This window comes from Lissotriton helveticus, chromosome 3_1 (genome assembly GCF_964261635.1).
Source record: "Lissotriton helveticus chromosome 3_1, aLisHel1.1, whole genome shotgun sequence".
NCBI lineage: Eukaryota > Metazoa > Chordata > Amphibia > Caudata > Salamandridae > Lissotriton > Lissotriton helveticus.
Genome location: NC_136061.1, coordinates 543,643,993 through 543,657,271, shown reverse-complemented (window position 1 = coordinate 543,657,271; position 13,279 = coordinate 543,643,993). Strand labels below are relative to the sequence as shown.

The window sequence follows — 13,279 nt, the reverse complement described above, 5'->3', positions numbered from 1 at the left end:
TTTTTCCTTGTCTCCTATCTATCTGTTCCTATTCAACATTCTTTCGTTCTTTGTCTATTTCCTTGCTCCTATCCCCTCTCACCTGAATCTTTCCTCTTGTCCGCTTCACCGCCTAGCCCCCTGTCCTTTTGTGCCCTTTGACTAAGCACTCCTTCTCCCCTTTCTGGGGAAAGGTCCAAGATATATACGCTGGAGTCTCAACATACCCGCTGAGAGAGTCCACAGCACCAAGGGGAGCCACTCAAAATCGAGGTATGGCATGGCACCCCTTGCTAAAGCACTCCTTCTCCCCTTTTTGGGGAAGGATCCAGTAAAAAAGGCCTTGGAGTCTCAAAGAACCCTCTGAGAGAGTCCACTGCGCTTAGGGAGAATCTCGCAACTGAGATGGGGAAATGATACCACTCCCCCTGGGCTTCCAGCTTACTGGACTTTGGGCGCAGCTTTGACTCGCCTACCGGTTTGTGTCCCCGTCACCCTCCCCCTCCTCTTGCCTTGCCATGTTTCTAATCCTCCCCTCCTCTTTCCCTCCTCCACTCTGTCTACTTCCCCTGCTGCTCCCCCCCCCACTCCCTGGAATATCTCCCCTTGCCTGCTTTCACCACCTAGCCCCCTGTCCTTTTGTGCCCTTTGACTAAGCACTCCTTCTCCCCTTTTTGGGGAATGATCCAAGTTATATACGCTGGAGTCTCAGCATACCCGCTGAGAGAGTTCACCGCGCCAAGGGAGCCACTCAAAATTGAGGTAACCCCTTGCCAAAGCACTCCCTCTCCCCTTTTGGGGGAAAGATCCAGTAAATAGGCCTTGGAGTCCAGGGACCCCTCTGAGAGAGTCCGCCGTGCTTAGGGAGCCCCTCACAACAGAGATGGGGAAATGATACCACTCCCCCTGGGATCACAGCTTCTGGACTTTGGGCGCAGCTTTGACATGTCTACCGGTTTGTTTCCCTGTCACCCTCCTCTTGCCATGCCGTGTCCCTAACCCTCCCCTCCTCTTTCCCTCTTCCACTCTCTGTCTACTTCCCCTGCTCTTACCCCCCCCCCCGAATATCTCCCCTAGACAGCTTTTTCCCCTACCCACATGTTCCTTTTTGCTTGTCTCTCAACCTTACTTGTAACAAAAATTGCTATGCTCTAATAACTGTGTAACCTTTGTAAAGCTGTAATCTGCAATTTATTTTCTGATACCCATGTAAAGTGTTCTCATACCTCCTTGTCTAGCCAGCGCTATTTAAAACCTTTTAAATAAATAAATAAACATTGTTTTACTTAGATATTGCAAATTAAAAATAAATTAGACTGGAGGACCTACTCACACATATCCGCTTAAAAGAAAAGAGGGGGAGGAGGCAGCAGGGCTTAAGAGGCAGCCACTTGCTGTGCAGGAGGGGAGATGAGAGAAGGCAATAGACAGAAGGAGAGGAAATTGCCCTGCCTGCCTCCCAAGTGGCCAGCTGTAAACTTCACATCTCTCCTTCGGGAAAGTGTACTTCGAGGCTGAGGCGACAGGAGGCAGACTTGGCACGAGACGGCGGGGAGAGAAACGAGGGGAAAGCACAGTTCGGACAGTAGGAGGTAGCCGTGGCCTTTCCAGGGGAAGGGTGCGAGGGATGCAAACACACCGAGGCGGCAGGCAGGAGGCAGCCTCGGCCTGCACGAGGGGAGGGAGGAGATTGCAGGAGGACCAGGCGGAGAGCCTGCGCTGCCGCTCGTGTCTGCGGTGATGTCAGGAGTAGTGGCAGCAGCAGGGTTTGTGCGCGCTCTACTTCCTGTATGAGACGGGCTCCTCGGAGGCCCGGAGGCAGGGGCTGCTGCGCGCGGAGCTGGCTCCCGGGGCCGTGGACCAGCTGCTGGATTGCCGTGGATTTGTGGCACCTGGCGGGCATCTCCGGAGCGGGGGCGCGCGCTGCATGTGAGCCCGGGGCTGAAGAATGGCTGTCTTGAAACTCGCCGAGCAGGTAAGAGCATCGCACCCCCCTCCCCTCTCCCGGAGCTTGCATGAGTGCAGGGGGTGCCCTGGGGGCGCTGCACCCGCCCCCTCCTCGGCGAGGAGGTAAGAGCATCGCAGCCCCCCCTCCCGGAGCAGGCATGAGTGCAGAGGGTGCTGCAGCCGCCCCTCCTCGGCTTATTGGGGTTTAGTGTAGGTAGAAGTGGGTATCTGTGCCCAGCTACGAGTGTGTTTACAACGGGATGGCGGAGCGTTCATGTTGCAAATGCACGAGACTTCATTGGTTTGCCTGCGATGAAAAAGATCCCAAAACGCTGGCCTTTCTGGCTGCAGCCTGTTTTGTTTTTTCCCTTTCCGCCGAGCTCCCCCTCCTGATTCTTCTGCGCTTTTTATTCCATTTTGGAGCATAGAAAGCGAGGGAAGCAGCCCCTTCCCTCCCACAGCCCCGGCTGGGTGGGGAGGGGCGGGGGGGGGGGGGGCCGCGGGGTTGAACGTCAAGTTCGGCTCGCGGAGCCTGCGACCGATGCACAAAGGATATGCACCGAGGGTTTCGCTTGAAGAAAAACCGTATTAGGAGTCTACGTCACTGGACAACTCACTGAGAACGCCACACTCTTTCTCACGAGAAGGTCCCCAAGTGGCGGCATTTTTGTACAAGGCGAGAGTCTCACTTCCTCTGTGAGAGCCCCGGTTCTGCTTTTATGCCAGTAAATGGCTGTACTAATGATGCGGCTTGTTGATCATCGTCGCCAAGTTCTTCTTCAGAGTATTGTTATTTCGGGTTGGAATTGTTGCGGCTGTTCTTATAAGAGCATCTTCTTGATATGCACGTATGGTGCTCGTGGTGATACAATAAATAAGCACATCTCTCTATATCTCTCCCCTCCTCCTCTCCCTCTCTCTCTCTTTCTCACTCACCCCCTCTCTTCCCCTCTCTCTTTCTTTTCCCCTCTCTCTCTTTCTTTTCCCCTCTCTCTCTTTCTCTTCCCCTCTCTCTTTCTCTTCCCCTCTCTCTTTCTCTTCCCCTCTCTCTTTCTCTTCCCCTCTCTCTTTCTCTTCCCCTCTCTCTTTCTCTTCCTGTCTCCCTTCTTCTCTCTCCCTCTCTCTTCCCCTCTCTCCCTCTTCCCCCTCTCGCTAGCTCTATCTCTCTTCCCCTCACTCTCTATCTTCCCTCTCTCTCTCCTTCTTTTCCCCCTCTCTCTCTTTCTTTCTCTTCCCCTCTCTCCCCCCTCGCTTTCTTTCTCTTCCCCCTCTCTCTCTCTCTTTTTCTCTTCCCTGTCATAGGTCATGTCCATATAATTTGGCCTTGGTTGTGTGCCTGCAGCAGAGGGGCCGGCCCGCTATCGGGAACAGATCGTTTCGTCAAGGCTTTTAGCTTAATCCCCAGGCCGCAGTTATCCTTCCTGGGTTTACATCACCTGGCTAGGCCTAGGGTTTCCCTCGGGGAAAGCCGCCCAGGAGCTGGCCCACCCGAGAGTCCAGTCCCGACTGATGTATCCGATGTTGCGCCAGACACGGCCAAGGCTCTTCTTCCAGCTATGGGTACACCAGTCTCCAGCAAATGGCCCAACGCCACCTCACCTAGCCAATAAAACAGTAGAATTATCAGAGTGCATTTGATATCTGTGGGAAATGTTTTTGATCATATGTATTGATTTTGGTATTTAGTAGGTTTTACATTAAGTGACAGGTTTGTTTTTTGTAACTAAGTTCACAGTTTGTATGAAGGTTACCTTAACTTTAATTAAACTTAAGTAAAATATTAAATAATGCATTGGCAATGCCCATATGACTAGCCTACTGTTTAAACGGTCAAGTCAGTCACTGGTGAGTTTGGGAAACCATTTCACTTATTTCTACACTCATGCACCATTCATGCTCCCAGAATAATGATTTCATTCATCCACTCGCCCATCCACGATGATACACACAAATTCAACAAGCATATGCAATATACATTAAATGAGCAAAAGTAGAAAAAAGTTAACATTTTGCTGCCTCACCACGGTGGGCATATACAAGTGACAAAGAAATGAGTAACAATTTAAAGATAGCAGTGGGTGGCCATCTTGGAACGGCACTGTGCACACAACGTCATAACGCAAGTTTAAATGCCTTTTACCTTTATCATATGCTAATAGCAATACATATATTGCCCTTCTTCCATTGTTGTAATCTTTTTTTAATACACAAACCAGACTTCCAACGTAGTTTTTCCAAATGAACCAATTGGGTTTATAACCTTTATCACTCGTTTCTCACCATAACCGCTCCCCCAAAATAACCTCGCAGGAGGTCAGGAGGGCATTAAGCAGTAACGAGGCCTATCAATTTTGTTTTTATCATCTAACATCTGATGTGTGTTCAAAGACAGAAGTCAAATGTCAGGCAAAGTTTTTGATTAATAGCTGATTATTCTGGTAACACAGAGGTAGCTCTTTACTTTTATGTTATCTAACTGTAAGGTGAGGGACTTTTGTAATGTGAAATAAGTAGTGGCGGCTGCTACGCTAAATATTTGGTGGCGCAACCATTCACTGACCACCAATGCTTTAAGCACTGGCATAACGAAAAGTGAGGGGGCCTCCCTGCACGGTACTTAAGGGGGGCCCTCCGGGCTCAATCAGGAGCTCTTCCGGCCAGAGTTTAGTGTCGACGGGGCCCCTTGGAGCTAGGGGCCCACCGCACCGCGTGGGCTGCGAGGGCCTGTTACGCCCCTGGCTTTAAGGTCAGCGCCAAAGTTGTCAATCATGGCTCGTTATAAACAGTGTTTATAGCAAACCACGACTGAGAGCTCTGTCGTTGAGGCTAAAGGCAGTGCAAGTCTCTTACAGTGCTTCTCAGTGGGCTAGCAATTAAAAAATTAAAACACACTTACCCACTACATGCGCTGGCTCTCATCCTTCGGTCCTTGACTCCTCATGCTTCAGTCTCTTGATGCCGGTCTGCAGCAATTCTCCAGACCAATCCAGACGATGCTCTGATGCCCCTGATAATGTTAAGCAGCATGAGAGCAGCGTCAGGATTGGCTGGAGCGGGCTGCCTCAATGCTCCCAAAGGCACCGGGGTTATGTGTCTGCTCTCCACCCAGCTAAGACAGTTGGGTGGAGAGGTTTAAAGTGCACAAATAAGGCTAGCCATTGCAAGACAGTCGGCCAAAATGACATGTGTGCTCTAAACTGGTGGAGTGAGCACAAATCCCCTGATTCTAGTCAGCAGCAGTGGTCACGCCCCCAAACATTGCTCGGGCTGAGGAGACAAAGTAAACAATAAAATGGTAATACATTAATTTTATTACCATTTTGTTTTTCACCTTTGCAGTGCTGGCAGCAGGGGGTGATATTCCTCCACCCTAAAGGAGGGGCTGCCTCTGGATCTAAGTACCAGTTTTGCTAAGGTGAAAGGAGCATGACAAAAATATTGTGGGAGGTCAACTTTTTTGTAACAGACTACATTTAAATACTTGTAAATTAATTATACAAATATTTTGAACTAGACCAGTTGCAAGGATAGCGCAAATGAGGTATGCTGTTTTTTGTAATTATGAAGCGCAATGGAAGGAAAGACTAATAGGATAACAGAAACAAGACACTTCACTTGTGAGATGCTCAAGAGATAGATATGCACTGAAACTCGATTTCCATACATATCGTCTGTGCACCAATATACTTAGCACTTAAACTGCATGTCTGATGCAAATTTAGTGAATTTTTAAAGCGGCCTTTCCAATGGAAAATGTGCTTGATCCTTGTAAATGGCAGTACCCTACCTCACAATGCTTTAATGATATATTTGGCACAGCATGCTCCAAAATGCACTACAGAAAACATACTGCTCCAATATCAGTCAGCTGCAGGAAGGGTATGCCTCATTTGTGCTTTGTGTGACTCTTGGCTTATGCACTGTGGCTATGACTTCAGTTTTGTGAATTTGATGGTAGCACCTCACTCTGGAAATTGTTTGAGCACCTTTGCACCCTATTACACCTACTAAATTGAGTATAACTAAGCTTTCCCACATGGCATCCATAAGGCATATTGTCTTAAAAGTACACATGTATTCAACATTACAGCTGGCCAAGCAAATATAAAATCCTTCCTAAAAGAGCCTAACAAGATTTTCACACTGCAAACCTGCTTCCGTGGTTTGTTATGGAGATGAATAACTCCCAAATTTACTACGGTTATCTGTGAGCTTCTGCCTAACAAAATACCCATGTATAGACTTTCACACAGTGTAACAACAATCTTTTTGGATTTAAATATGTTTTTCACAACAAATAAGTCGGGCCTAAAACCTTTCTTGTAACTTTTCAAAAAACATAGACTGGGCCTATGGTCTCCGATCTGTGTCCCTAATGAAACAATCAGGTGGGTAGACTGTATGATTGGTTTGTCGCCATAATCAACACAGGCCTATGTATTGAACATATAAAGTGCAGGAGATAATCTACATAATTACATATGGCAAAAATAATATGTAGTCCCTCATAAGATTATTACGGATTATAACAGTGCAAATCTTCTGCTCCCATAGTTTGCCAGTGGGACTAGCTGCCACCGAAAACATTGCCTAGTATGGTAATCTGAAGAGATTCAATGTAACAAAAAAACTGTCTATAGTTTTCACAGTGTGATCTCTACATTATGTAGCAGGTGTAGATTGTGTAACAAGTGTGGCAAAACCATAGTTGTCGAATTACATAATTCCACTGGCCATGGCTACACCCTTTATGATTGGCTTGTCTCCATATTCAACTCAGGCCAAGGATATTGAGCATAAACGCTCCCACAAAGCATTCGTCAGGCATACAGGAACAAACTTGCAAATATGTACAATATTGCATTTGGTAAAACAGTATAAAACTTTTCATAAAAGGACTTAATAAGGGTTGTCACAGTGTAAATCCTTTACCCCCAGGGTTGGTCAAAGGGTATGAGCAACATCAAAATCCTTGCCTACCACAGTAATCTGTGCGATCCCATGTAACAGTAAACCTGACTGAATATTAACAAAGTGTAATAATATTTACCTAAAAAGGCCTATTTCGTCTAACGCCTTCGAGATAACTTTCCACAAGAAATAGAGCAGCCTTTAACATTGACTTGTCGTGTATGTGTGTATGTAGTTATTTACACACACACACAATTACATTTAGCAAAGCAATCGACATAGTTAATAAGGATTAACACAGTTCAAATCTTTTACACTGAGATTTTTCAATGTGGGTAACAAACACCAAACAAAACGCTTGCCTGTAGAATACCTGACTGTGGGCTTTAGCACTCTGCTATAATACACCCTTAAAGGCTGATTGACTTTTAACATACGCTTATCACAATAAAGACCCTTTGTCATAAAATTTCATATTGAACAGATTCGCCTTGATCACTGGCTTGTCGCCTACTGTGGCCTGCTGTACGAGTTAAAAAGTGCAATACAAGCACTCTTCATCAGTGGAAGCAGACACCTTCTTCCCAATCAAAACTTGTACTGAGGAAGATGAATATGTGGATGGTATCTAAACCCCTCTGCTAGTGCTACGTCTTATACATCTTTTTCTGGTGGTCACACAGGGTGTCTGGCGACAGCTATGCAGGCAAGCCTACGATAAAACCCTTTTGTCCACTGAAGTTCATGGGTCTACGAACAGAGTGGTCTGTAGGCCCAGCTCCTAGGAGGAGACCCTGATGGTCCGCATGGAGGATTTGATAGAAACTTGGGGCGAGGGGCTGAGTAAGTGGCAGAGAATTTCAGGGAAAGTGTAAAGTTGGGTTGTTGTAAAACACACGTTCTAGGAACTAAATGGTCTCAATTCAAGGCAGGGGAGAGGGACCCTGAGAGCAGAGGGATCAGAGGGAAGAGCCATGACAACTAGAAAGCGCCCAAGGGGACTGGTGGACAGAGAATGTTTTTAGATGCCCTGTTGTTGTTTTTTGTATTCTGCACATGATGAACTGAGCCCTATCTGGTGTGACGTTCAGGAGGCGAGTGGGAGCCTGAGGATGGAAGAGATCCGAGGGAGACCGAGAAAGAAAGGGCATCGATATGTTAATCTGTTTGTTTTCTTGAAAGCTGCATATACCAGATCGAATCATCTTCAGACATTTCACTTATAGGCCTATAGAAAATACAAGTTTAAAAAAATGGGTCTGTCCTCGTGTATTGTAATCTGATGTTTATGTAAAGGGCTATAAAAAAAGTGCATTTTTAAAAAAAAAAACTTTGCTCCACGTCTGCTATATCACAAAGGCGTGTTCTCACGGTTTTAAAATGTTAGCTGAGGCCGCAGCTATCTAATGAAGAATTTGTGTGGATCCAAAAGGCTAAAAATAACTGCGCTTGGGGTGGGGATCGATGCTAAAGAAACGCCTGGTAATGAGAAGGGGCGAGCCATTAAAACCGCAAGTGTGGCAGGCTTAGGAATGTGCGAATGAATTCTGAGTGCCCTGCAAGGACAGGCAGAGCCAGAGTGCGACAGCTGATCACGCGCGGCTGAGCAGAACAGCAACAGAAGTCAAATGACGGTTGAAGATGGGAGCACGTGGAGGCCGAGCGTCGGCTTCAAGCAGACCTCGCTCTGACCCGGAAGCAGACTGTACTATGCGCGACTGTGACTAGAAGACAATAAGTTGATGCTTCGACAATTGACATACCATGGGATATTTGCAAAGTGCTGTGCAGCGGAAGAGATTATTTGTGGAGCCCACAAAAAAATTAAGGCGTTTACCAGAAAAGGAATAAAGTGAAGAGGCCTTAGGTGCAGGGCAGTACTTTTACATAGACGGTCACTGATGTGTTCATGGTATTATTAACAAGCATTTACAATGTAACACAACTTTATTGGGTGTGCCAAAGAGTACTCCAGATAATCTACAGCATTTGAAGATTCTCAAGAGAACTCAATGGCATATTTACATATACGAAATTTCCACCAGGTAGAGAATTCGCACATCCAAGTGATACAAAAACATTTGAAAATGTTCTTTCTGCAGTGGATTATCTTTACCCTGAAGTGAAACCAATTTGTCAAAATACAAAATATATAGAGAGGTTTTCCCTACTAAATTCCTGCCCCACCAGCCCCTCTGAAAACAACTGCTGCTACCTTTTACAGGAGTAAATCAGCATGGATTTACGGTGGCTAACTAAACTACCACTAAAATGTTGTCACTATCCACAAATCTGAGACCACATGCTTTTCATTGCATTTTGCAGGACAACCACCCTGGACCTTCCACAATCCATAAACCAAAATATGTGAATGTTACTATTCAAACATACCAATATAATCCTTGATTTTTGTATTTTTAGTTAGTTCACTTCAGGAGAAAAATACTGTGAAACAATGCGGAATTGGCCCTTTACAAATTGCTACTTTTTCGTCGTAAAACAAACTTAAATGCGGTAAACTGTGACTCCGCCTTTTGATGGCATCTGTTTATGAATTAGAGCACTAACAAAGGTATGGCGTGTAAAAGTATGTGCTTATTTGTAAAATAAGCACATAAGAGTCAAACCTTTTTGCACCTAAGGACAGCTATCCAAGTCTATTTTCAAAGCATTACCAGCAGAGGCGCAACTATAGCCACATTTCGGGGGGTAAGATTTTTTTTGGGGGGGGCTGAAACATTAAGCAGTAGGTAGAGTGGCGCTGCAGGGGCTCTTGGAAGGTGTGAAACATCAACAAAGCCTCTTTAACATGCACACGGTCTTTTAAAGACCTGTGAAGTGCTCGGGTGCGGCTGTGTGTGTGTGCCCAGGAGCTGTCTGAGCCCGGGCTGCCACACACGACGGGGGGGAGGAGGGGCTAAAGCCCTTTGAGGCCAATGGGTGTTGCGCGCCTGATTACCAGTCACTTGGCATGCACTGAAAAAAGTAATAGCTTTGCATTACGGCACCTGAGACTTTAACCCTTTTTCCACGCCTCACGCGCTGGACCTCCGGGCTCTTGCACCACATGCAGCATTTTCTTGTAGCTTTTGCTAGATTGACGAAGGTTACCTTGAATGCAGATCACAACAAACTTGAAGAACACTTGCATTACCTCACATACCAACAACCACAGTGCAGGGGCGTAACGCACCTAAATCTGCAGCTCCAATTTAAACTGGTTGCTAAAAACCCACGGGGACATTCACAAAAGTTCCACAATAACATATGGGTCTTAAAAACTCGTTTCATGAAGTAATCACTGCCACATATGCTACCAAAGGCAACATGCGTTCTTCAACTACAAGTTGATACTTCGAAACACGTGCAACCTACAATGCATTGGTACAAATAAATCATCCACGAACCGATTGATTTTCTGGCTCATCGTACCACTAGGCACACACACAACACACCCTTACCTGCTGCCCTAATGCAGAAATACTCAGAAACAGACGGCGGTCCATTAGGAGGTAAAAGGCTGTTTGGGCTCGTCCACCAAAATAAAGTTCTTAAATACGGAAGCGGCGAAGAGGGCAGATTCTAAGTATAGCTGGACTCATTGTGTGCCAGCCAATCTTGTGTGGACTGTAATGAGAAGCTGGCAGAGGCGCATTTAACACAGGGATCCCCAGAGCCAATGCGTTTACCTTATGACTTGCCAGAAGGACGAAAAATGCAGCGAATTTCCTGAAGGAGAAATGACACCCAAAAATCCGAGTCTGTAGGTGTCCCGTCGGACGGAAATACTACCTTTCCCGGGGCGATGAGTTCTGCGCAGCTCCTCAGCACATCAAACGCTCATGCCACCGGGCTCTCAAAACTGTGCGCGCTTTGGGTTGTATAATAACGACGCACAACTCCACAGAAAGCGACACCTTTCGATGACTAACCAAAGCACCTGCAACTAAAGCAGGCCCGCCACGCCCCCGACTGGCGAGCTTTGTGCTCGCTGGAATGTCGGCCAATGACGAGAGGCGAGGACTGCCTCCTGGAGGCCTCTCTGCGCGTCCGCAGCACACGGTTCAGGTTTATCTTCACCCTCAGAGGCATGCCAGTCCGACTAACGCAAGGCATCAAAATGCACTCCCCGTGTTTATTCGCATACTACCGCTTTCTACTTTAAACTGTGGCTGCAGTTCCTGATCAGTGTCCCAAAAAAGCAATAATCTTGTAAATTTAAGGGGAGAAAGGTCGCCTAAAAATGCACACGGTTCTCTTAATTTTAAGCACAATTTGAACGGAATGAACAAGAACAGCGAGGCAGAGTCTGCTCACGCTGCCTGCACGCGCCAGTCGGCCCTCTGGTTGGTTAATAAGGAACACCAATCAGAGAGCTGACTTGGGCGTGCAGGCAGCGTGATGAGGGGCTGCTCTCTCCCGATGGCGTCAGGGAGAGAAAGAACAGCCAAAAGACACCCCTCTATCCCAAAAAGACGAGGCTTGAACGGAGTGACGCCCTCTTCTCCAATGGCTGGCCTCCGTTTAGGAAGCCAGCCAATAGAGAAGAGGGGTGGATTCAAGCCCCACTCTCTAAAACATCAGTTTTCTCCCAGCGAGACTGCGCAAGCGCAGCCTTCGCTAGGCGAAACCTAAAAAGGTGAATGCAAAGCGGAGGAACAGAAGCATCTTCCATTTTGATGTTTGATTTGTGAAGTCTAAAGTGAGAGGTCGAAGCAGTAAAGGAGTCCTCGGTTGTGAATAAGATCCAAAATTATAAGTGGATTAATAAGGGATGAGAACCCTGGCTCTCCTCACAGCGATGAGGTTGGTAACAAAAGGAGGGTGAAGGGCATTGGAAACGCAAGGATTTGCATATGTTGGAGTCCCTCTGTAAGGAGTGTTGGCTGGGGCTAGATCATTGATGTGCATGTGGTTAACTAGCCGGTGAATGGACAATAAAGGATTGCTGCTCTTGGTGCTGTACCCAGCGTGGTGGAATGTGGCAACTGACTGGCATCAACGGCAGGGTGGTCTGCGCGCAGTGTGCCTAATAATTTCCCTTGTGAGAGTGAGTGATTGATTATTATGGTCAATATTTATGTTAGGGTGTTTGGAAATCAATATTTATGACCAGTTGTCTAAAAAAATAAAAGACCCAGTTGCGGTAATGGCAAAGCTTAGCAGACCCGAAGCAAAAATCAGGTCAACTTGTTATTGCACGTCATTAGGTATGGCTTGGGGGGTGGGGGCGGAGGAGGTTTAGCAGAATTGTTTTTTTTTTGGGGGGGGGGGGAATAAATAATGTTGTAGTGCTTAGTGCTGATCAGCAACAGTCGTCCCAGCATTGCATATGATGAGGGTACCACAAGGTGGGACAGGCTCCTAAGGCAGTTGCAGAATCGGTGGTTTGAGAGATGAAAAAGGTCTGGGAAGGAGAGTGTGTTTTCCAAGGATGCTAAAGACAGATCATTCCTGGACTAGTGCTGGATCTTTGTACTCTTCTTCCTATGGGTTTTCAGAAAAGATTGACGGATCTTGGTTAGTAAGCTTTCTGCAGGTTGTGAGGTCAGACTTCTGATTTTACCGGAATCCGCATTCAATTGTTTCCAAACCTTGAATGTAAACATTAGTGAGGAATCTTCAGGAATGTGGTCTTAGATCGCTTGACTCTCGCAGCTATTTTGGAATACAAAAGTTTCCATCACTTCAAGTGTCTCGGCATTTAGGCCTCCTGTAGCAGCCAAGAAAAAAAAAACAGATGGTAGCAAGCTTGTTAACCCTGGGGTGAACCAGGATACTGGTTTCTCCAGTACTGGTAGACCAGCTTAGTAGTGGGTAATCTTTATCACAACTGAGAAGATTACTTCTGGCCAGATCGATAGGTAATTCATATTGATCTAGAACCTGTCCTTTCTGCCAGTCATTCTGCAAAGCCTACATCACTGATTTTCACCTCACAGTGTAATCCAGTCTTTCAAGTTTTTGGTCTATCACATTTTTTGCCCAGCGCCTTGCATCTCTACATCTTCCTTCACCGTTGAGTACAACTAGCCATTCTATTGAAGACTGCCAATAAAATTCATCCTGGGAAGGAAGGCTAAATTCTCAATATGGCTAGTTATACACATGGCTGGTATTTGTGTGGAAGCACACAACCCTCCTCCTTTCCCAAGGATTGAGTCATGGACCAATCAGTTTTCTTTTGGAGCTCAAAGCACAAAAAAGAGGTTTGGCTGTATCATTACAAATACAAAAAATAAATGCAGGACATTGTTAGACTTCTCAGAGGAAAGGATTTGTAAGATCGAACGGTCTAAACCATGTCATTATAAACTCTAGAGTTCAGCTCAGAAAACAGGATGTTATCTGAAACTATTTTAGAAAAATTATTGAAGTGTATGATTTAAGATTATAAAGAATATTAGACCGCCTTCTCACTTTAATGGTCCAATACATACCA

At 46.2% G+C, this 13,279-nt stretch overlaps 1 protein-coding gene across 6 annotated transcripts in view; it reads left to right on the top strand.

Moving 5' to 3' along the window:
* Positions 1 to 1,367: 1,367 nt before the first annotated feature.
* ANKRD44 (ankyrin repeat domain 44) overlaps positions 1,368 to 13,279 on the top strand; it is a 766,729-nt gene continuing 754,817 nt past the window's right edge. For 3 of the 6 annotated variants that reach the window (XM_078680434.1, XM_078680433.1, XM_078680432.1), the window contains exon 1: positions 1,368 to 1,954. In XM_078680434.1, the coding sequence (XP_078536560.1) occupies positions 1,928 to 1,954 (27 nt within the window). In that variant the 5' untranslated portion in view covers positions 1,368 to 1,927. The remainder of the gene's footprint in view (positions 1,955 to 13,279) is intronic. The other 3 variants (XM_078680429.1, XM_078680428.1, XM_078680431.1) reach the window with 2 other exon arrangements.